The sequence below is a fragment of the Rhinolophus sinicus genome, chromosome 17 (genome assembly GCF_057876585.1).
Source record: "Rhinolophus sinicus isolate RSI-liver-muscle chromosome 17, RSI-T2T, whole genome shotgun sequence".
Classification (NCBI taxonomy): Eukaryota; Metazoa; Chordata; class Mammalia; order Chiroptera; family Rhinolophidae; genus Rhinolophus; species Rhinolophus sinicus.
In genome coordinates this window covers 128,427,127-128,448,654 of record NC_142517.1, presented here as the reverse complement: position 1 = coordinate 128,448,654, position 21,528 = coordinate 128,427,127, and the positions used below count along the sequence as shown (strand labels likewise).

Below are 21,528 nucleotides of genomic sequence, written 5' to 3'. Positions count from 1 at the left end.
AGTAAACCATAGGAAATATAGACAATAATATGGTAATCACTATGCATAGAGCCAGGTGGGTACTAGACTAGTCAGGGGGGTCATTTCTTAAATTATATAAATGTCTAACCACTGTGCTGTTCACCTGAAATTAATATAAATTATATTGAATATTGTGCAATTGAAAAAATTTAAAGAGGATGGAAAGCAAAGGAGAATAAGAGGTTCAATTTCCAGGTATAAAGCAAATAAGGCATGGAGATGTAGTGTACAGCGTGGGGAACATAGTCAATGATATTCAGATAGCACTGTACACTGTCAAATGGTTGCTGGACTTATCATGGTGATCACTTCTTTAGGTATATAAATGTTGGTATATACCTGAAACTAATATAATATTGTATGCTAACTATATTTTGATAAAAATATTTTATTTTTTTTTTAGAAAAAAAGAAAAGCCAAGGAAGTCTTAATGGGGAAAATAAAAAGAATAAATTCCAAGTAGCCATGATTGACTGCTTATATCTGAGGAGGAAAAGAAGGAAATAAAGCCATAGGAAGAAAGAGATATTTCAAATATTTTGCTATGTGGTTCACTCTCAGTCCTGTGGCAGTGAGGATGGGGCCATGTAAGGTTTTTAACTAAATTATTGAAATGGTTAGAATTATTGTTTAAAGACAGTTGACCTGATGGCAGGGGAGGGTGGGTAATTAGTTAGGACAACTGAATAGAAGTCTTTTAGCACAGTTCAATTACAGGTACTAGAGCTTTATCTAGGTAGGGATATTGGTCAAGGAAAGAGTAGGACATCGAAGGGGAAGAATTGGCAGTGCTTGCGAAGTGGTGGGGCTTTGGTAGGAAAGGGAGCCATTGAAAAAAAATGCTCCAGACCTTTCATTCTGAGTGACAATTAATGGTGGTATCAGTATCAGTCAGGAAAATTGAGACCTGTCAATATACGTTCAGCACAGAGGTATTTAATTCAGGGAAGCCAATGGCTGCAAACCAAATGGGAAGCGTTCAAGGAGCGAAAGTCAGGGTGCCTCTACTAGCTGTCAAGTTCAAGCTGAGCTGTGGTCTAGTTAGGGGTTTGTTGCTGCCAAACAAGGAGAAACAGTGGGAACTGCTGCCAGTGTTTCAGCAGCCCTTAGCCCCAAGACTGGTGACAGGCAGGGACTTCATATGCCAGCCAAACTGGGGCAAAACCTGACATTGCTGAAGCTCATACAGTTTCCACCATAGTTGTCAGAGAAGGAAAAACTTACGTTTCTTTTCAACCTTGAAAATATTGTGCGTACACCTCGATAGCAGAACCTGAAAGCTGACAAACCTGAAAGCTGGAGTCTGAGAAGATGCAGTTCCCAGGTTTCCTGCTCCTGAGTCACCAGGAAGGTATCCAATGGTCAGCAGACAGACCCAGGCCCAATAGGGAAGGCAGGAGAAGGCAGAGAGTCTAGGGACGATGTCATGACTGGTGATGGTATGTATACTGAGTGTGAGGTTCTGGCAGGCATCACGTTGAATATGTCCAGTAAGATATTGGAAAGCCAGATGTGGGCTTGGATTCAGAGAGATGGATAAATTGCAAAGAGAAAGTGGAGATAAAGGAAGGTTTCATTAGGAGAAAGTGATGTTAACTTGTGTGGTATCTGGTGTAAAAAAAAAAAAGCTTGTGGGGAAAGAGAGATAATAGCTGCCAAAAGGGCAACAGGAGGGCGAAGGTCTAGAAAAGACAGGAGCAGATGAATGCAATAGTCCGATGGCCTCCATTATAAACAGGGCTCAGAGGGCTCCGTATGCATACATTTTCTGTTTGGCATTGTCAATGAGATGATCATGGGCATATTGAATTCCCCAAGAGAGGGTGGTGTCAAAGCTAGGACAACAGCAGCGTGTCTCACAGAGGGGTAATCAGCCAGTACACCCAAGTATAAAATCTAGAAATAGCACCACCAAAAACACTATAGTCAATGCGGATACAAATCTATTCTTCTGTATTGACATGTTTCCTGCCTCAAATTGCTGCATTTCTTAACTGCTGTGTGATAATGACAAATCCCGATTTCAGGCTGTGCTTGCCGCCCATTCTTATCCATCAGAAGATCATTGGCATTTGATTTACTCAACTTCACTAATCAATTTCTTGGCTGTCGAAAACCAGCAATATCATTTTACAGCCCCTATTATCACCTAACAAGCGATAGATAATTAAGTCCTAGGGGATCCATGTTCCAACCATGTACTACAGAATGGGCCCTTTCCCTCTCCTTCCCAATCTGGGAGAAGTCTCTGCACTTCACAATGAAATGAGTTTTTCTTCATTCTGGGAAAGCAGGGAAGAAAGTCAAATGTGCTGTTTATTACTTGTTTTTTTGACATTTGTGTAGTGTAGGCCTATAGCCTTTACAATATTACAATAAAAGCACATAGATGGAAGGGACGCAAAGCTCTGCCTAGTTTATCCTGTTTATATATTGCGGGGGGTGGACTTCTGACAAATGAATCTGAAAATCCCAAGGCAGTACAGTTTTAAGATAAAAAAAAATAGTCACTGTTGTATATATCTATGTATGGTGTCGTGGTATTTTCTAGCAGTTTAATCAATATAGTACATTATCACTCATTTGCATTTTAAAAATCCTATCACTTGTCAGACTTTGAGTGTTTATCAATGCTTAGTTTCTGTTATTTTTTTCTTTGACAATAAATCTGAAAACTGTGCTTCTTTTTATGGTGCTTTTACATATCAAAGGATTTTATTTTTCAAAGTTAATTTCCCTGTGTAGGTTGTTTGCCCTTTTCCCCCAAGTACCCTTGCTTCTGTCTTTTTGTAGCATTGACAGTTCAAGGATGAATAGGCATTATTTGGCCTAAAGTTACTATGTTTCCAACATCAATTTCATTGGGCAGGCATGTGCAATAAAAGTGCTGTATGAAAGCTTGTACTCCTCGATAAGAAATACTTGAAGACAATTGACTTTTATTTAATGTCAGTCTTGCATTTGGGGATCGTGCAGTTTTTGGTACTAGTTTTATCAGAGGAGTTCTTTCATAACAACACATATTCTGATGTGGTTATTCTTTCTTTTCTCACGGACGTCCAAGGTCAATAAGGACGTGTTTTAAATATCGGAGGAAACCTGAACATCACACAACACTGAGGATAAATACACATGTACAAGGGAACATAATGAAACAAGTGCTGCCAATGTTACCTAGTGGGGGAGCATTATCTAGAGGTCCCAGTCAACATTGTTTGAAATATAGTTCATAAACTTCCATGAAACAACGGACCTAATTTTAAATGTATGTAATTTAGTTGTGAGAGCCTTTAACAAGTTTAGCTAACAATGGTGTTAAATGCTTTGCTTTTGATTAAAATGCTAACACCTGCAGAAAACTAAAATTGAGTGTTTTTACTTTCAATAGACATACGGACTAGGGTGCACACACTTAAAGCCTATTTCTCATTAAGAAAACTCATAACAAGCAATTTAAAATTGGCAAACAAAATCATCAGTTATGTGTGAAACTCCCTTTTCCATCAAGTTAAATCCTACTCATTCCCAAAACTTCAGCACATGGTGACACCTCCAATGAGTGTCTCTTAGCCTCTTAGTTCTCTTCACCTCCGTGGCATTTTCTTCCAGCACTGATTGCACTGCAGGGTGATTGTTGATCTGCCTGCTCCCATACTTGGCTGTTTCTCTTTATTCGAGTTGCTGGTTATAACACAAAGCACAAAGAACAGATGATTAGCAAATAAAACGAACAGATCAACAAACGAGGGGATAAATGAATGAGCAAATAAATGAGGGATACTTAGTCATCTTACAGAAGGTGTTACTTTTAAGTTTTCCACTACTACAATTAAAACTAGATTCATTTAAATATGTTCTGTCTGTTTTTCAACACTGAATATGCCCCAAATGAAGCAAATCAATATTTAACTTCATGACTTCAGGAAGTCCTGTTCACCCAGGGTAAATAGATACCCACTGTGTAATGTGGGTGATATAGGAACACCTAGCAAGCTTACAAAATAGTTGTAGAACTAAGACACCTGTACATGAAATTGTTTGTATAATACTTAACGGTGCCAAGTAGCATGTGAGTAAGTGTTTGGGAGGATGTCATAATAGAACAGAGATTCTCATACGTTAATGTGCAAGAATATGCTTATAAAAATATAGGTTCCTGGCCTCGTCCCAGAAATTCTGATTCTCTAGGTCTCAGGTAGACCTGGGAATCTGAACTTTTAATGAGAACCCTCAGTGATTTCCTGCAAGGTTCCAGGGAGAAAAAAACAACTTTTCAGTGGACTAAGGGGAGACTCCTTTGGGTCGGAATTATGAGGAAAGCAAGATGACACTTGGGATGGAGCCGGAAGGATACATGATATTTGGATAGGCAAGAAGGAAGGAAGGCAATGAATCTCCTTTTCCTTAGGGTAATTGGCAGAAATGTCTCTATCCAAATACCAGATGATTGTGATTGACAAAATATGCTTTCAAGTCATCCAGGCTAAGACATGTTACTTGTATGCTTCCTTTTTTGTTGTTTTTAATCTAACATAGAAGCATATTTTAAATTGACTTATTTTTTCCCCGGTTTTCATTTTTACCTATTCAATCTGGACAAGTTTCTACGCTTCAGAGTTTCTAAGGGTCAGGTCAGGCATACGCGTTATTGCCTTATCTTGAGTGATGATATTTTAAACAATGACTGTTGGGTAACAGGAAGTGAAACACTAGATGTGTCCGTCCACTAACACGACCCAGAAACCACGTCTTTAATTCTCCTTGCCAATGAAACTTGGAAGGTTATGAAACTTTTGTAGACGTGCAGCTGCTTTTCCACATTTATAGAAATTTACTATAAAATCGGCTGCATCAAAAGCATGTCTATCAACTGTCATGCTGAAAGCTTGATAGTGTATTCTTCAAAGCAAAGCAGTCTCTGAAGGTGTTTATTTGAAGGTTCCTTGATGAGAGGCAACACATTCATGGACAATTCAGAGAGCTCAGAGAGACTAATTGCATAGGCTGGCAATGAATTTGGTGTGAGGGAAAGAAAGGGGACAATATCTAGGTGGGAGGTGAAAGAAAAGTCTCAATAGTGACAGCTCAGTTACCCAGCAGAGGTAGAGAAGTGACACTCAATAGAAAAAGGCTGACAAGACCAACACTTGCTTGCCTTTCTTGAGTTCCCATGCTCAGTCCCCCAGAGATAACTGTACAGTCAGCAGGCAATCACTGAGAGGTAGCTCCGTGCATGTCCTCATCCCGACAATGCAGAGACGCAAGCCATTAGGTTAGCTCCAGTATCTGGTTTTCTTCTCCTCGCTAGGTGCACAGAAGACTCAGTTTACCAGCTACCCTAACAGTTAGTGGGACCATATGACTCGTTCTGGCAAAGGGCCTTCAAACCAAAGTGACAGTTCTGGAATGAGGTAGTGAAGATCCCTACAAAATTCTCCAATCTGTCTTTTCCCAGCTGATGGCAAAAGCCTCGTGTGGAGAGGCTACGGCAGCTTGAATACTTGAGTTATTCCATTGACAGGAAGATGATAATATTTATCATCCAACTGGGACAATTTTGGGAATGAAAAGGGTGCTATTAATAATTATGCCAGGACAATAGGCCTACACTGGACTGTCCTTGGAAACCAGGACAGAACTACCCTAGCCATGGGGGAACAACTGACTGCTGAGCTGCCCAGCTATTTTTTTCAGTCGCTGAGATGTTGACGTTGTTTGTTACTCCAGCAAAACCTACCCTGTCATAACTAATACAGTAGGTTATGCGCCATACCAGTTGTTGTCTGAAACGTGAAGAAAGGTGTCTTTAGCTTTCCTAAGAACATTTACTTTCTAAGAAAAAGCAAAGAAGGTGGTACCTCCATAAAGTGTTACCTCAATGGGCTGAGGCTGCCAAGGAGCCTATCCCCACCCTGCTCACATCCCCACCCAAAGCCCCACAATTCCCAGGGCCTTCACTTCTGAAAGAATGGTCTTTAAAGCCATACTAAATAGAACTACGAACTTATCTACCATTTTACATTCTGCCTCATTGCATCCTCATAGCATCTGAAGAGAAGCCACTCTGAAATATTGTGGCACAAACAACGTAAGAAGCATATGAATTAAAGAGCAGGCTCAGTGAAGAATGCCCTGCTGGCATCCATGAAGCTAGAATCTAATGTACCTCATTTTGAGGACCAAACAGCATTACGTTATATCTAGTAATTTTCAAAAGCATACTGCATATTAAAGAAATAAATCTTGGTTATCCACTCCATATTTTATTTTTCTTTGACCAAAGTAAAATTACAAAATTCTCATTTTAAAAAAATGGGGACGTGAGACTCCAAGTTGTGACATTAGTTTTCTAGAACAGAACAGCCTCTAATTAAAATTTAATGTGTATTCTCATGATATATCAAAATATTTTGATTATTCCTATCAACAGTGGCCAATAAGAATAAATACTGAGGGCTAGTAATAAATTGAGCTCTCTGTTGTCTTCAAAGTTTCCCCAACCTTTGATACTGAACTATAAAGATCTGTTCCCCAGATAATGCATTTGTATTAAAAGTAGTTAGTTGTCTTAGCAATTCGAAGTCTTTTGTGAACAGTGTTAGACTCAAAGAACATTTGTGCTTCACACTATACAAGAAAATAAAATTATAAAACAGAACTAAAGCTGGGATTATTTGTGCAAATTCATTATTTTGAAGAATTCTCTTAGGGTAGATTTAGAAGTTTAATTACAAGGGTAGGTTTAGAAGTTAAGTAGATAAATTCATGAGACTAGACTTGGTTGAGTATATGAACTATTAACCATTTTGTATTAATAAAATTAATAATCATGTTAATTAATAACTATGGCACTAATTAAAAACCTGACTCCATTGAGGAAAGTAACCCATTTTTGAGATATCTTGTAGATTCCCGGGATATAGTTAGTGCCAACACTCTTTTCAGAGTGTTAACCAGGACAGTGAAAGCTAGTGATGTAGACTTCTTTCTAGCAGTCACTCCCACACATTGGATTCTCTCTCTCTCTCTCTCTCTCTCTCTCTCTCTCTCTCTCTCTCTCATCCATAAATACAATTTTGTCTTCTGCTACTGTTGAGCAAAAAAAAAAATTGAGATTTGCTTAACATTTAGGGGACTCCCTTCAACTCCAGGTGGAAAATGGGACCTGTCTGAATACATATCTCTGTTTCCCTGCCCTCTCTGAATCTGCCTTTCCATGCGTTGACTCCCCATGCAGTGTCAGCACAAGCCTGCCTCTGAGAAAATGTATGTCCCTTTCTGCTCACATACAGATGGCCCTGGGAGAACATGATGCAGTAATTCAAATTGGACTAGCACCTTTCGATCTGTTCATGAATAGTGTGGCATCCCCATGAGTGAATTAAAGCCCCATGGTTTCTGGGCAACAGTATTATTCCTGCAAAATTTGTGCTGAATTAAAAGTATATATCATCTAGGAAAGAAATAACAAATCCCAGCCCCTCAACATTTATCCAGGGTGACTTTCAGTTTCAGTGTAGTTTTCAATTATCTTCGCTGTAGATCTACTGTTTCTATCTAATGCAGCAAGGATCAGCAGAGATTGGGTTAAGAACAGCAAAGTCGAAGCCGATCTGGGGATTGTCCCTGCTTACATGCTTAGATGTGCTAACTTCTAAGTGAGGAAACTCTCATTTTCTACGGAAGCAAGTCGGTGCCATTGGGCAGAACCCAGTTCGAAACCAGCAATGTTTCCACACGAACAGTTTCTTCTTGGAATTGAAAATTAATCAACTTTTCTTTTCACTCCCCAACTTGGGAAAAGCTTTGCACTACAATTAAAATGGGGAGATCGGATAGGTTGTTGAGGAAAGCAATAGAAGTAGAATGGAAAAAATAAATTAAAAAGCAAATGATATGGAAGGCCGTGCAAAATGTTTTCTTTATTAAGATGATTTTCATATCCTCTCTCCCTCAGCAGTAGAGCAGTGGGCTGTCTTGGCAGAGTCTACCAGGTGTGTGATGGTGGTAAAGGGTGTCCAAGCCAGAGATTGAATCGAGACCATGGCCTCATTAGGGTATTGTTCTAACCACCTAAGCTAATTATCTGCAGATAGAGCACATGGACTGTGGACTGTAGAGGGTGTGATAAAAAACTTCAGTGAATGTCCAAATGAAAAAAAATGTATTACAGTAAAAGACATATTGCCATTAATCCCCCTCAAAGTACTCCCCCTCGCTTCAAACACACTTATCCCATCATTCTTGCCACTTTCTGAAGCAGCTCTGGAAGTCCTCCTTCGTGAGTGTCTTTACTTCGTCCTCCGTCATGTCAACGCTCTGTGTCACACACATCACTTCCGATACAACAATTTATGTCATATAAAAACATTACAGTGTGTCTGCATCCACCTCATTCACCAGATCTGGCACCATGTGACTTCCGGTTCTTCCCCAAAGTCAAAATGATTCAGGATATTGAGGCACCCACAATAGCACAACAAAAGACACGAAAGAGGACTTCCAGAACTGCTTCAGAAAGTGGCAAGGACAATGCGATAAGTGTGTCTGAAGTGAGGGTGAGTATTTTGAGGGATATTAATGCCAATGTGTCTTTTACTATATTACATGTTTTGTATTTAAACATTCACTGTATTATTTGATCACACCTTGTATATTCGATGTAACAAAAAGGTCAAGATTTCTGGAAGATATTTGGTTTGTTTTAGTAATGACTGGGAGCCCTGCATCTTAGCCCCCATGTGTCACAGCTTAAGACTTAGCCTCTCCAGTCTTGCTGGCACCTCTCACTTGTAACTGCTTCTCTCTAACCAGTAAGATCTATGTAAGGAGCCAGGGAATGAATGAGTGAAAAAAAGAACTATTAGATTCATTCACTCGCTCAAAAATAATTTATTGACTACCTACCCAGTAACAGTAGCTAAGCTTAGTTGCTAGAGTTAAAATAAACAACAATATCAGCAGAGTCACTGACCTCGAGAAAATTAGAGATCGTTAATAAGATACATGGTACTATGATGGAAAAGAGCTTAAGTGTTAAGAAAACACAAAGGATAGGCTTCTTCCTTAGGAAAAGAAGAGGTCAAGTCTTGACTAGTGTTTTCTGTGGCATTTGGGTGGAATGAAGAGTGTCATAAGCACAGGGCATATTTTTCTATGAATAGCTAGTTAGTATTAAATGCTTCCACACGTATTTATTTGAGCTCTAGGTTATAATAAAAGCTATACTAAAATAGCAGATGTCAAGATGTATCACTGTGTGTTAACTTGGGTTTAGAAGAAATTTAATCTAATTGGGAGAAAAGATTATTTCAAGTATAGCATTTGCAAGTAATAAGAACCCGTTGATGGAGATATCGACACATGATAGCAATATTGATACACAGCCAAATACTAGCATGGTTTAAATGTGTGCTTGAATGCTGATGTGGCACAGTAGAGAAAGATTTCAAGTTTTGGAATCATATATTGATTCCAGTATAAACTCTACCATTACAAGGAGTATGACCTTGAATGAGTTCCTTATTCTCATGGAACCTCAATTTCTTCATTTTTAATTAATTAATAAATGAATGAAGACACATGTAAACAAATAAAACTAAAATGCATATAGTAGTATTAACTCTGTGGGCTTGTAAGGGTTAAATCAGACAATGCTTGCCATAGAGTGGTTATAACAAAGTAATATGTAAATATAAATATAAATACAAATACATATATATATGTATTTGTATTTATATGTGTGTGTGTGTGTGTGTGTGTGTGTGTGTGTATATATATATATATATATATATATATATTCTATATAATTTTCTATTTTGTCATTGTGAATACTAGAGCTTTTAGTTAGTTTTCCCTAGGAATTGAAAGAGAATGAAGGAATAAATATTCAACTTCTCCAAAAAAAGGAGTAAATAATAAGACAAGGCCTTGTGAATACACTATTCTCTTAAAGATTACTCAGTTTCCTTGATTCTCCCTCCTTTAACATATAAAAGGCCAAACAAGTCTAATGCCCAGATCATAGTGCTTTCCCAGTGTGTAGGAAAAATACTTCAATTCACCATTATAAATGACATAAATGGACTTAGCCAAGAGATCGGAGTTAGAAAGGAGCCAGATATATTGATAAGAAATGAGAAAGCACACCTTTTCTAATGCTGGTGACAGCCAGAAGAAGGACAGATAAAGAGAAACAGAAGGAAGATAACTAACAGCTTAGATGTGGGATTACGTGGAACACACGTGGTGTTTATGTATCTCTGCTTCTCATTTAAGATTCTAGAAAAGGACCAAGCCTCTGTATGCCTGCACATCAAATGGTGCATGGCCATGTCCATTTGCTGGTCCACTGTGCTCGTGCATAAAGGAGGCCCTGGGTGTGTTATCTTTCCAGGCTGCCCTCAGGTCCTGTGTGGTTTAGAAGCTGACTGGAGAGTCAGTTGGCCTCTTTGGGGACTTGTTGTGACACCGCAAGGGCACCCTTACAGGAGTATCTGGAGCCAGACTGCCAGATCAGCATGCTTGCTGGAAGTGGCACCCAAGATTCAGGGCACTGCACCAGTAGAGGCTAAGATGAAGGTCAGAGTGCTATACATACCACCAAGCTCCAACCGAGTAGAATGAACACACTGGGAATAGCCTCAGGACTGTCAGACATAGAGCCTTTGGACCAGCAACAAACCTGGGGACAAGGGACTTCTGATCAGATATAAGACGACACCACACTGAAGTCTCCTTGCTCTGCAAAAACCGTGACCCACCCAACCAGATCTGCACATGCCTAGGAACCATATATAGCAGACAAGCAGTCCACTTCTCTTCTACTGAAACGCTAAACATTTTATCCAAGAGGTAAATGGTCTACATAAAATGAAAGAGAGCTAGTACTTTATTGTAACTATTGCCCTTTTTCCCAGCAGATACAGAAAGTATATTCATCCTCATTATGGCCTTTGATCCTCGAGGATGAGTACTGGGGTCATGTCATGCCATGATTTCATAGGGAGGATGCTCAAGGTGAAGGACAGGTGCTACCGTTACTTAGTCCCCTCTACCTTCTTTCTATTTTAACCCCAGTCCTTTTCTTCCTGTCTTTATAATGAAGCTCACTCAGGTGGTACCCTTACTTAAATCGACACACTTTCTCAAAGTAAGATCGGGAGTCAAATACAGTCAAACACAAGGAAAAACAATGCCCAAGTCACAGCAGCAGCTCTTAACAAACATCGCAGTACAAGTGAATAAAAGAGAATATGACATGCACTTTTATCAGAAGTAGATGTGTTATGGTCTCACAGTCTCTCACATAAACAAGTGTGTGTGAACATTGAGCAATTTCTTTGTTAATTTTATTATGAATGTATGTGATTAATCAACAAATAGCGTGTTAAAATATTTCTTAAAACTATGACTCATTTATCCCTGCCTACCACCCTCCTCCCCCCTTACCCGCTGGTAACCACTAAACCAGGGGTGTCCAAACTGCGGCCCGCAGGCCAACTGCAGCCCATGATCCATTGTTAATTGGCCCGCATCAAATTCCAAAAATATATTTAGTTTACTTAAATAAACCAGGTGAGGCAATACATACTTCACCTCGAGTGAGTGGCCCGGCTGTTTGTGTATTTTACCGCATATGGCCCTTGGTGAAAAACGTTGAAAAAAGTTTGGACGCCCCTGCACTAAGCTACTGTCTGTGTCTATGAGTTTTTTTTCTTCATTTGTTTGTCTTGTTCCTTTGTTGTTTTCAGTTTTATATCCCACATATCAGTGACATCATATGGTTCTCGACTTTTTCTGTCTGACTTGTTTCACTTAGCATAATAATCTCAAGGTCCATCTGTTTTGTCACAGATGCACACGATCTGATATATAGATGATGTATTACAGAATTGTACACTTGAAATCTATGTAACTTTACTAACCACTGTCACCCCAATAAACTTTAATAATAATAATAACAATTTATAAAAAACTATGACTTGGTTCAGTTTTCAGCTGTAAGAGCCCATCAGTTACCAGTTTGAGTTGGTGAAGGTGGCTTCTTGTTTTGTGTTTATTTTGTTCTATTTCTGTCAAAAATGAAGTTATGCTATACTGAATATCTGATCACAGATGGAGTCAAAGAACACTTCAGTCATATGTTCTGATGATTTCCTAGAGGAAAAATAGACAAAATAGTCGTCAGGCAAAATAGAGGGCTAGGTTTATGGAGGAAGGAAAGGACGTGGAAAAGTCCACATTCTTTTACATTCGGTTAGAACAACAGCTCTTAAGGTAGCTGCGGATCATGTTTTCTAACAGCACTTTCGTTACTGAATAAGTCAATGTCTTTAGGGCCTAAATCATATTCTGCAATTGTAAAGATATTTGCTACTATTGGGCACTGATTGATTAGGTGATTCCCTGCCTTGAAAGGATTCAGAAAACCGGTGTCTTTTAACATTCGCTTCGAGAAGGATTTTCCTTTGGTGTCTAGGGAGACCCGCTCCATGAGACATTGGATGGACATCCAATGGCAAGTACCTCAGTGATCTGTACTTTAAAAGGGGCTGCATGACAAAGGTGGACCCATCACAGGGAGAGAATTTCAGTGCAAAGCTTTACTAATTCTGCTCTTGTACGGTTTTTAATTTTTTTCTGTGTCCTTACTTAATGCCTCATTTTATTTAAGTTAGTGCCATTTTCATGCAAAAATTATGTTTTTATGTTTGGGTTTTTTTGTTGTTGTTTCTCCCAGAGGAAATACTATAGTAGAAATTTATTAACTAAATGATATGTACCTTAAAACATGGAATCTATTTTTAATAAAATAAAATAGCTACAGGTATATCTATGTTACCTGAAGTAAACCATTTGCATATGAATTTGGTTTATTTTTTTCTGAATTGTATAGGTCTGAATGTTTTTTTTAAATAATTCACTTAATACACATTAGTCCTTCCTATATTTCACTAAGTATAATTTTGGCCTATGTATTTTTAGTTATAACAGCTACTTGATGAGTATTTAGGAGAAGAAAGGATTTAGACTCAGGTCATACAAAAGGGAAAAAAAAAGAAAAAGAACTAGAAGACATTGATTAAGGTCAGGATTTAAGGATAAATTGCACCAATCAACAACTTAAAAAGAAAAGCCCTCTACCCACACCTGACATGGAGAAAAGAATTGGCTTATTTTTAGTCACATTTGGGAAACAAATTGTAGAATTATTCTGTGTGCATACTGGTAATACAAATCATATACTTCAGCTATCAAAATAATAAAACAAAGTAAAATGTCATTGGGCATTCAAACGATAATGGATGATGCTTCACAATCTTTGATTGTCTGGAAAGTAAATAGAGAAGTTTGCTAAATGAGAATTTAAAAAAAAAAAGATGTCATCAGGGAATAAATAATGGTATATTCTCATCAGGTTCAAAATATTTCCTCTGTGACCGGATTCATAAAGGTTATGAAAAGATGAGACAGCTTAATTTTTTACGAAGGTTGGGATCGGTCCCTGCAACTCTGTTCCAAGCTGTAGCTTGGGAATGTAATTCGTTTTAATTAATCATAAAGTCATGCCAGAAACATGTTCACAGTATCACTGCAAGTCTGAGCTGCTTGAAATCATTTTAACAACTTCCTGTCCACCCCCTCTTTTCATTTCCTTTCTTTCTTTCTTTCTTTCTTTTTTTTTAATACAAAGCCAAGAAACATGGGGGAAAGGTGAATGGATTTTTTTTTTTCTTTCTTTTTGATCCAGCAATTTGTGCATAGAGCTGTTAATTATACAGACCAGATAATTCAGCAAGATATGCATGGAGACAGAATTGTATTTTAATTTACTTTTTTTAAAAAAAACAAGATTTTAATTTGGACTGAGTCCTAACTGTTGGGCCACATTTATGACAAATGTTTGTAAATAAATGAAATAAGTTTTGAAATAAGCGAGAACTCTAGCCTCTGTGCTAAGGTGGAAAGAAAGTAGGTTAATACTTCGAAAACCAGAGGTGAGCTCCTGATCTGTCGTACAGAGCTGAGTGATGTTGGGAACGTCATCACTGTTTATCATTACTTTTCTTGTTTATCACAGATTCAGCACACATCATGGAAAATCCAGTACCATTCAAGAGATTGTTTCTGTTTATACACAATGACATAGAGTATTAGAAATTGGCTCTGATCCGTTTTTACTTCAGAACTCATGCCTTCTTCACACCTGTTTTTTTCACCTAAACTTAGTTTGTCTCTTCCTCTAGATGTTAAGCTCTCCTCAGCTCAGAAACAATTATTGTTGAATTCTTGGGCTCAGCATCCAATAAGTGTTCACCAAGATAATTCCCAATTAGGAGTTAAGACTCTTCTTCATTTAAAATCATTTCTCTACATGGAAATAGGCCTAGTGGAAAGAGGCTACTGTTTTTATAATCAGTAAAAATGGCTTAATCATGACTCCTTATCCAACTAACCTTGATCATGTAAGTAACCTTTTTGTTGCCTCAGCTTTCTCATCTACCGTGTAGATATAATGATATTTTTAAAGTGCATTATAATGATGAATAGATGAAAGAGTTCTTTAACAAGTTAGAAGTACTATTTAATTTTTAGTTACTATCACTGATATGATGTGTGAAAATATGGGAAACAGATTTTGCTTTCTTGGCCAGACGCACAAAGAGGTAGTTTATATAACTGTGTGGTCACACATCATTCTCTGAGCACTCACAGTCAGTGTCCACCATCTTGAAATCCTGAATGGTTCCTGCTGTTATCCCCTGTGAAGGCAGCATTTCCCCAATTATGATGCAGGTTTGGACCGGACCAGCTCTTGTGCAAACCAGTTCCTCATCGTGCTGCCAAGTAGTTATATGTTGTATTAGACAGGTTGGCATTTTGAACTACACTACCTCGGTTACTGTAATGGTCTTGCTACTTCAGGGAATTCATGGGCCTCCTACAGCCCTTAATTTGCTGTTCCAGGTCAGAGAAAGAAGCTGGATCAGCCTGCTTTCTCTCTCAAACTAGCACATACTGAGTCACCAAAATACATGCTTTAGGGAAGGACTGTAAGAGACAACCAACTTAGGCTCTGGACAAGAGAGTACTGTGTTCAGTGAATTCAGCGCAGGTCTCCTGCTCTCAGAGATCTGGTCCATGAATCCTCATGCATGGACCTCAAGGACACAGTCATTACACATTTTGAATACTCATAATGGGTGCCTGGCACAGATAAGTACTTAATACTTTTGAAAAATAAATTCACAAGGGATTCATATAATAATATCTGCTGGATACCTACCTTATGCATAATTGAAGGAGACACATAAGAAATATATGTCATGGTTGTATACCAAATATGGTGATTTACTTCAGAAGACAAGGCAAGCCTCTATGAAATATTTGAGTATTTAAAGTGAGGAGTTTCTAAGTGATTGAATGAATGATTTAAAGTATAGGGCAATAAGAATTCAAAGACATGGGGAACCACTGAAGAAGTCTCTTAGGAAGTGAAGCTTGAGATGGGTTTTGAAAGATGGGTGGGATTTAAGAAGATAAAAGGGTGTTCGCATTCCATGAAGTAGTAATAGCATGAGACAATGTCTGAAAATGGAAATGGGTGTGTTTGTTTCACTCTTTACTAATGTGGCGGTTGGGGTGGGCATCAGAGGTAGGTATTTAAAACAAAAATAGGGTTGTAATATACAATATATACATTATATAACTATAAAAATACTCATAAATGTGTATTAAAATGTATGTGTAAAGATACTTATTGTTCAAAATAGCAGAAATTTTGAAGTAATTTAAATCCTGTCAGTAGGGGAATGGTTAAATAATTTATGGTGCAGTAACACCATGAAATACTAGAAAGTAGTTGAAAAAATAAAGTAGATCTTTGGCACTGACATAGAAAGACCACCATGGAAAGATATAACAATATTAATGGTGAAAATGCATTCATGTGGTGTTTGTCAACTTTGAAAATTGATTTTAAAAAATCAAAGTGGTATTTCAGGAAGATTAATGTGGTGACATTGTGTCAAATTAAAAGGGAGCAACTGAAAGTGAAGAGGGATATTGGGAAATATTTTCATGAGTACAGGTACAGAAATCCAAAGATAGGGACCTAGGTGGTAAAGAGTAAGAGAAAACCCAAAAACGTTCTGAAGAATGATTGTAAAAGACTTTATGACAGATTATTGATACAGGGGATAAAGGCAAGGGAAGAGAAAATAGATTTTCAGCTTTAAGCTTAAGAAATATACATTGAAGAATGATTTTTACTAACTGGAGCAGACTCATGTTAATAGGAAACCTTCTTTAAAGAATTTATTTTTTTGTTTTTCAGGATGGAAGAAACAGTACGAAATCTATTGCAGAGTCAAGGACCTCCAGAGCAGAAAAAAGAAGAAGCTGTTAATATAATGGTCTATCAGGTACACCGTGTTTCTTACCGTCGATTCGGACCAGTCGGCTTGTTTTTCTCATATTTCTCTAGCTCTGACCTTCCTAACCCAGAGATAAATAAACACGTATGCTCCATACCCCAGTGTTCAAAGTCGTATAATTACCTCTGTTTGAGGAATCATGTACAAGTTTATTTAACTCATTCATTTCTTGAACTCCCATGAAACAGACTATAGAGTTGGTTGTAGGGAGATGTAAAAAATAAGTTTCAGTGACAAAGAGAGACTTATAAATATACCTCAGTACTCTATGGCCAGGGCTATAAGAGAGGTATCTACGACATTCTCTGGGAACACAAAGAAGGGGTTGACTCGTCCTGTCTGGGGAGTTAAGGCATACTTCCCCGAGGTGTGACATTTAAGGTGCCTAGATAAGGTGTAGTGGTGTGACTTTGCTTGGCAGGCTAGTGGAGAATGAGAAGCTCAAGGTAGCAGAATAAGGCCTGGTATAAGAAAAAGTTTGACTGTGAGACTGACCTTGCATGAGGAGCTGGATGAGTTCCTGCTGTGCTTGTGGGCCTGGCCTTGTGCACCTCAGGCAAAGTGAGTCTCAAGAGAGTGACTGGTCAATGCAGTAACAAGTTGTCATCGCCCAATAGCGATAGCCCTTATCCCATGACTCTTGAACACTAGCAAAGTGGCCAGGCTAGGAAGCAGGACATCTAATTTGAATGTGACCCAAGTTGACCACACAGATGAGGAGGCTCTGGCAGGTGGGAAGAAATACAGCAGAAAGAACACAGACACTCTATGTAGATAAATTGAGGACTTTTATTGAAAAATCACTTAAAATCACAAATATAGACCCAATATCCATTGCACAACTCTGCACAGAGAGCTAAAGCTAAGGAAGTGAAGGAAAGGGACAGAAATTTGAGATAATCACTGGGCCACCCTTGATGTTTGCTGGCTGAGAAGAGAGTGGGTTTCAGGAGGCAAGCATAGGAACCTGGCTGGTGAAGATAAATTGAGCTTGTCTCAATTTTTGGGTTCAGGGTTCTGTAATCCAACTTGTTAGGAAAAAGATCAGGAAGAAACTGATCATAAAAGTCACAGTATTATACAAAATTAAGACACCTAGGAAGAGTTAGCCTTAGGAAGTCTATGTCCTCAGTAGTTGACTCTTGAAACATACAAGTTGTGACAATTAAGTTCGTGAACTTGTTGCATCAATGTACCTAGCCTTTTTTTGATATCAGAAAGATCATTCATTATGAATTTGTACCAATGGACAAACAATTAACCAAGTTTACTATTTGGAAATGCTGAAAAGGCTGCAAGAAAAAGTTAGACAACCTGAACTTCTCACCAATAATTCATGGCTTTTGCATCACGACAATGTATCAGCTCACACGGCACTGTCTGTGAGGGAGGCTTTCTCCAGTAAACAAATAACTGTATTGGAACACCCTCCCTACTCACCTGATCTGGACCCCAATGACTTCTTTCTTTACCTAAAGATAAAGGAAATATTGAAAGGGAGACATTTTGATGACATTCAGGACATCATGGGTAATACGATGACAGCTCTGATGGCCATTCCAGAAAAAGAGTTCCAAAATTGCTTTGAAGGGTGGACTAGGCACTGGTGTCAGTGCATATCTTCCCAAGAGGAGTCCTTTGAAGGTGACCATAGTGATATTCAGCAATAGGTATGTAGCACTTTTTCTAGGATGAGTTCGTGAACTTAATTGTTAGATCTTGACCTTGTATACAGGACTACTTTAGGACCACGTGACAGCTCTTCTCCATCTCCAGTGAATACAATGAAAAGAGTTGACTTAAGCTGCCTCAGAGGAGATTAAAGTTAGCACCATAAAGACAGTAGAAAAATCACTAAAATCCATTTCTGTAAAAGAGTTTAGATTCTTCTTGAGGGAGTGGTCTTTACATAAGGAATGTATGTTCTGCTTTTCCTGATGTGCAGTCACCTAAAGTTAGCACAGGGATTTAAGTCCTCCTAGCCCTGAGTCTTTCCTAGGTATTACACCTGCTTTGGTAGAAAATTGAGGTGTAAGTAAAAGGAAAGGGGGCTTGAGTTTGCATCAGGTGATTCTGTGTTGCCTAAAAGCATCATATGAATCTGAAACATAAGTCGTTCGCTCCCCCTCACAGGTCCCACCAGGCTTCGGTTAGAACTAAATAATTTAACATTGCTCTTGTGCTTCTTCTAGTCTCCTTGAGGCTCATCCAGGTTCCTCTTCTTCTTTCTTTTTTTATCATTTTTTTCTAATATCTCCACCATTTATAAGCTAAATCTGTGGTGTAGACACTTAACATCATCATCAGATTTCATTTTATGAAACCGGAAGCTACTTAAAAAAAAAAAAAGAGAAAGATACACTTTAAAAAATGTGTTTTAAAACTATTTCCTCTCATAACCCAGCCTATTAGATTTGGGGAATCAGCTCTCTCCTCTAAGGAGAAGGCAGTCATTCACTTGAATTAATACTACACAGAAGGGATTTTTCAGTCATTGCTCTAATGGCCTCAGGCTCATTGTCTGGAAAATAAAGGAGACAAACCTGGGTTACATGACCCATTCTGTCCTTTACAGATTCCACAGATATTTACTGTGCTTGTGGTATGTACTAAGCACAACCCTGCTCTCTGGGGATTCAAGAAACGAGAATGGAAATAAGGAAAAGAGAAGGCCCATGGAAGTCTCTGCCATCTCACAAATTCTGGTATTCTAAATATGAATAATCGGAGCAAAATAGGTTATCCAAGATATACGTGGTGATTAGAGTAGAGCACATAGTTAACACCTTCCTGAAGCCAAATTTTGTGTTTCAGTTAAGAGCTGGGAGATTTATTGCTTCATAATGTGGGGTGTTATTTGCACACCCGACTCAGATTTTCCAACAGCAAGATTTGTCTGACGGGAGCCAGAGGCCCATGTAAAGCTGAGACCCATGGGAAAGCTGGAGTTTGTTTCATTTTCCACTGTGGAAGCATTTGTTCTGAGGCTTTTATCATTGAGCTAATATGATAATAGCAGAATAATCGCTTTCTTTGTTCCAGGCGCATGCTAATTGCTTTGCATGCATTAAAGGGTAGTCGTAGTTTGTTCAAGAGGTGTGTTCCTAAAGACCTCTCATAATTTGTTACTGGTATAATTTATAACGTGCATAATTCAACATGGCTTCTCTCAAAGGATGGTGGGTGTTTCTGTTTAGCAGCTGAAGCAGACTTACTGTGTGGCGGTCAGTAGTTTACAGTTTATCTGCCTTGCCATTGTGTCGTTCTTGACTCTTTTTTTAATTTGATGAAGTAACATGATTTCAAGGTTTCCATAGGAAATGACATAAATAACATTTTTATGTGACCACGATTTCAAATTCACCTAGTTCAGAGTCCCGTTGAATGTGACTCGATTGCAGCTCATTCAGTCCCCACAATTGTGTACAGGAGGTACTGTCATTATTCCCATCTTACAGATGTGGACATAGGCTCAGAGAGGTGAGTTCTTGCCCAAGGATGCACAGCCTGGAAGTAGCCTAGAAGGGATTCGAATCTTAGTCTGTCTGACTGCATGGCTCCAGCTCTTTATGCAGAGGAATTCTGGAGAGATTAAATGAGAGGGCCCAAATTACCCAATGATTATTATCTAAGTTGGGACCTGAACCTAAGCCTTTCCACTTTCTATCTAAAGCTCTCTACCTTCATTCATCCATTCATTTATTTGCTCATTCATTCATTCAAATGACAGTTATTCGTTTACTTTTTTACATAAGTGTATTAGTTTCCTATTGTTGCTATACCAAACTTAATGGCTTAAAACCACACGAATTTATTTTCTTATAGTTATGGAGATCAAAAGTCTAACATCACGGTGCTGTCAGGGCTGCATTCTTTTGTAGGCTTCAGAGCAGAATCATTTCCTTGTTGTTTCCAGATTCTAGCATTCCTTGGCTTGTAGCCCTTTTCTCCATCTTCAAAGTGCATCATTCCAAACTCTGATTCCATTGTCATACCTCCTTTTTCTGAGTTTGACCCTCTCTCTTCCTCTTATCAGGACCTTGTGATTACACTGGGCCCATCCAGATAATCCCGGAAAATCTCCCCATCTCAAGATCCTTAGTTTATTCACATCTGTAGAGTTCCTTCGCCATGTAAAGTAACATATTCCCAGGTTTCAAGGATCGGGATGTCGATATGGGGTGGGGACATTATTCTGTCCATCACACTAAGTAACACCTTCACTGAGCAGGCTGGCAGTACCTGGGAGACCCCAAGCTAAGTGCTGGAAATACAAAGATGCCTGCCTAATAGAGTCTTTTTCCTGGAAATCTCATCTTATAGGATGCTGGGCCATGGGGAGAAAAGGCAAGTAATCAACTATAAGCAATGATGTGATAGGAGGCAAAATAGCAGCTTTCATGGGGTTCTGAGGAATGCAAAGGAAGAGGCCACTAAACCTAACACTGTTCTCCCTGGAGACTGCCTCCTGCCTCAGCCTTAGTTTTAATAATCCATTTTCCTTTTCTTTAAGGCTCTTGAAATGGACTCAAGAGTCATGAGCTTCCTTGGGAGTCCCACAGCCTGCCTTTCTCGGAACATCTTATATCCCCAGTATTTTAATTTTATACGATGTCTGACTATCAGGACACATATGTTTGGTGCTTTACAGTTTACAAAGTTCTTACACAAAATGGACATCATTTGTTTTTTCTGACAGCCTCTAAAATAGATATTATCATCCTCATTTTTAAAGATGCATGTCAGAGAGGCCTGTTTCGATGCTGGCAGATGCTAAGTGGTAGAACTAGAAGTAAGGCACAGACTTTCCTAAAAGACACATGGAATCCAACTGAGCAGTTGTCTGTAGGATAATTTGATTGTGGGGTGGGGAGTGGGCACAAACTCCCTAGCTCACAAAGCCATGTCTCAAATACAAAAATTAAGTGAAAGTAAGACTAGATAAATTAATAAGCTAAATAGTGTTTGTGCCTGTCATTTTTCCTGTGGGAAAGACAAGAACATGAGTAAGAGAATTATTATATGTAGGGAAAGTGACATATCTCACACCAAGAACAATCTTCCTTCA

At 38.6% G+C, this 21,528-nt stretch overlaps 1 protein-coding gene across 8 annotated transcripts in view; it reads left to right on the top strand.

Annotated features, from left to right (window-relative positions):
• NCKAP5 (NCK associated protein 5) overlaps positions 1–21,528 on the top strand; it is a 967,526-nt gene that overhangs the window by 645,559 nt on the left and 300,439 nt on the right. For all 8 annotated transcript variants that reach the window (XM_088794122.1, XM_088794125.1, XM_088794123.1 and 5 more), the window contains one exon: positions 16,361–16,448. In XM_088794122.1, the coding sequence (XP_088650248.1) occupies positions 16,361–16,448 (88 nt within the window). The remainder of the gene's footprint in view (positions 1–16,360; positions 16,449–21,528) is intronic.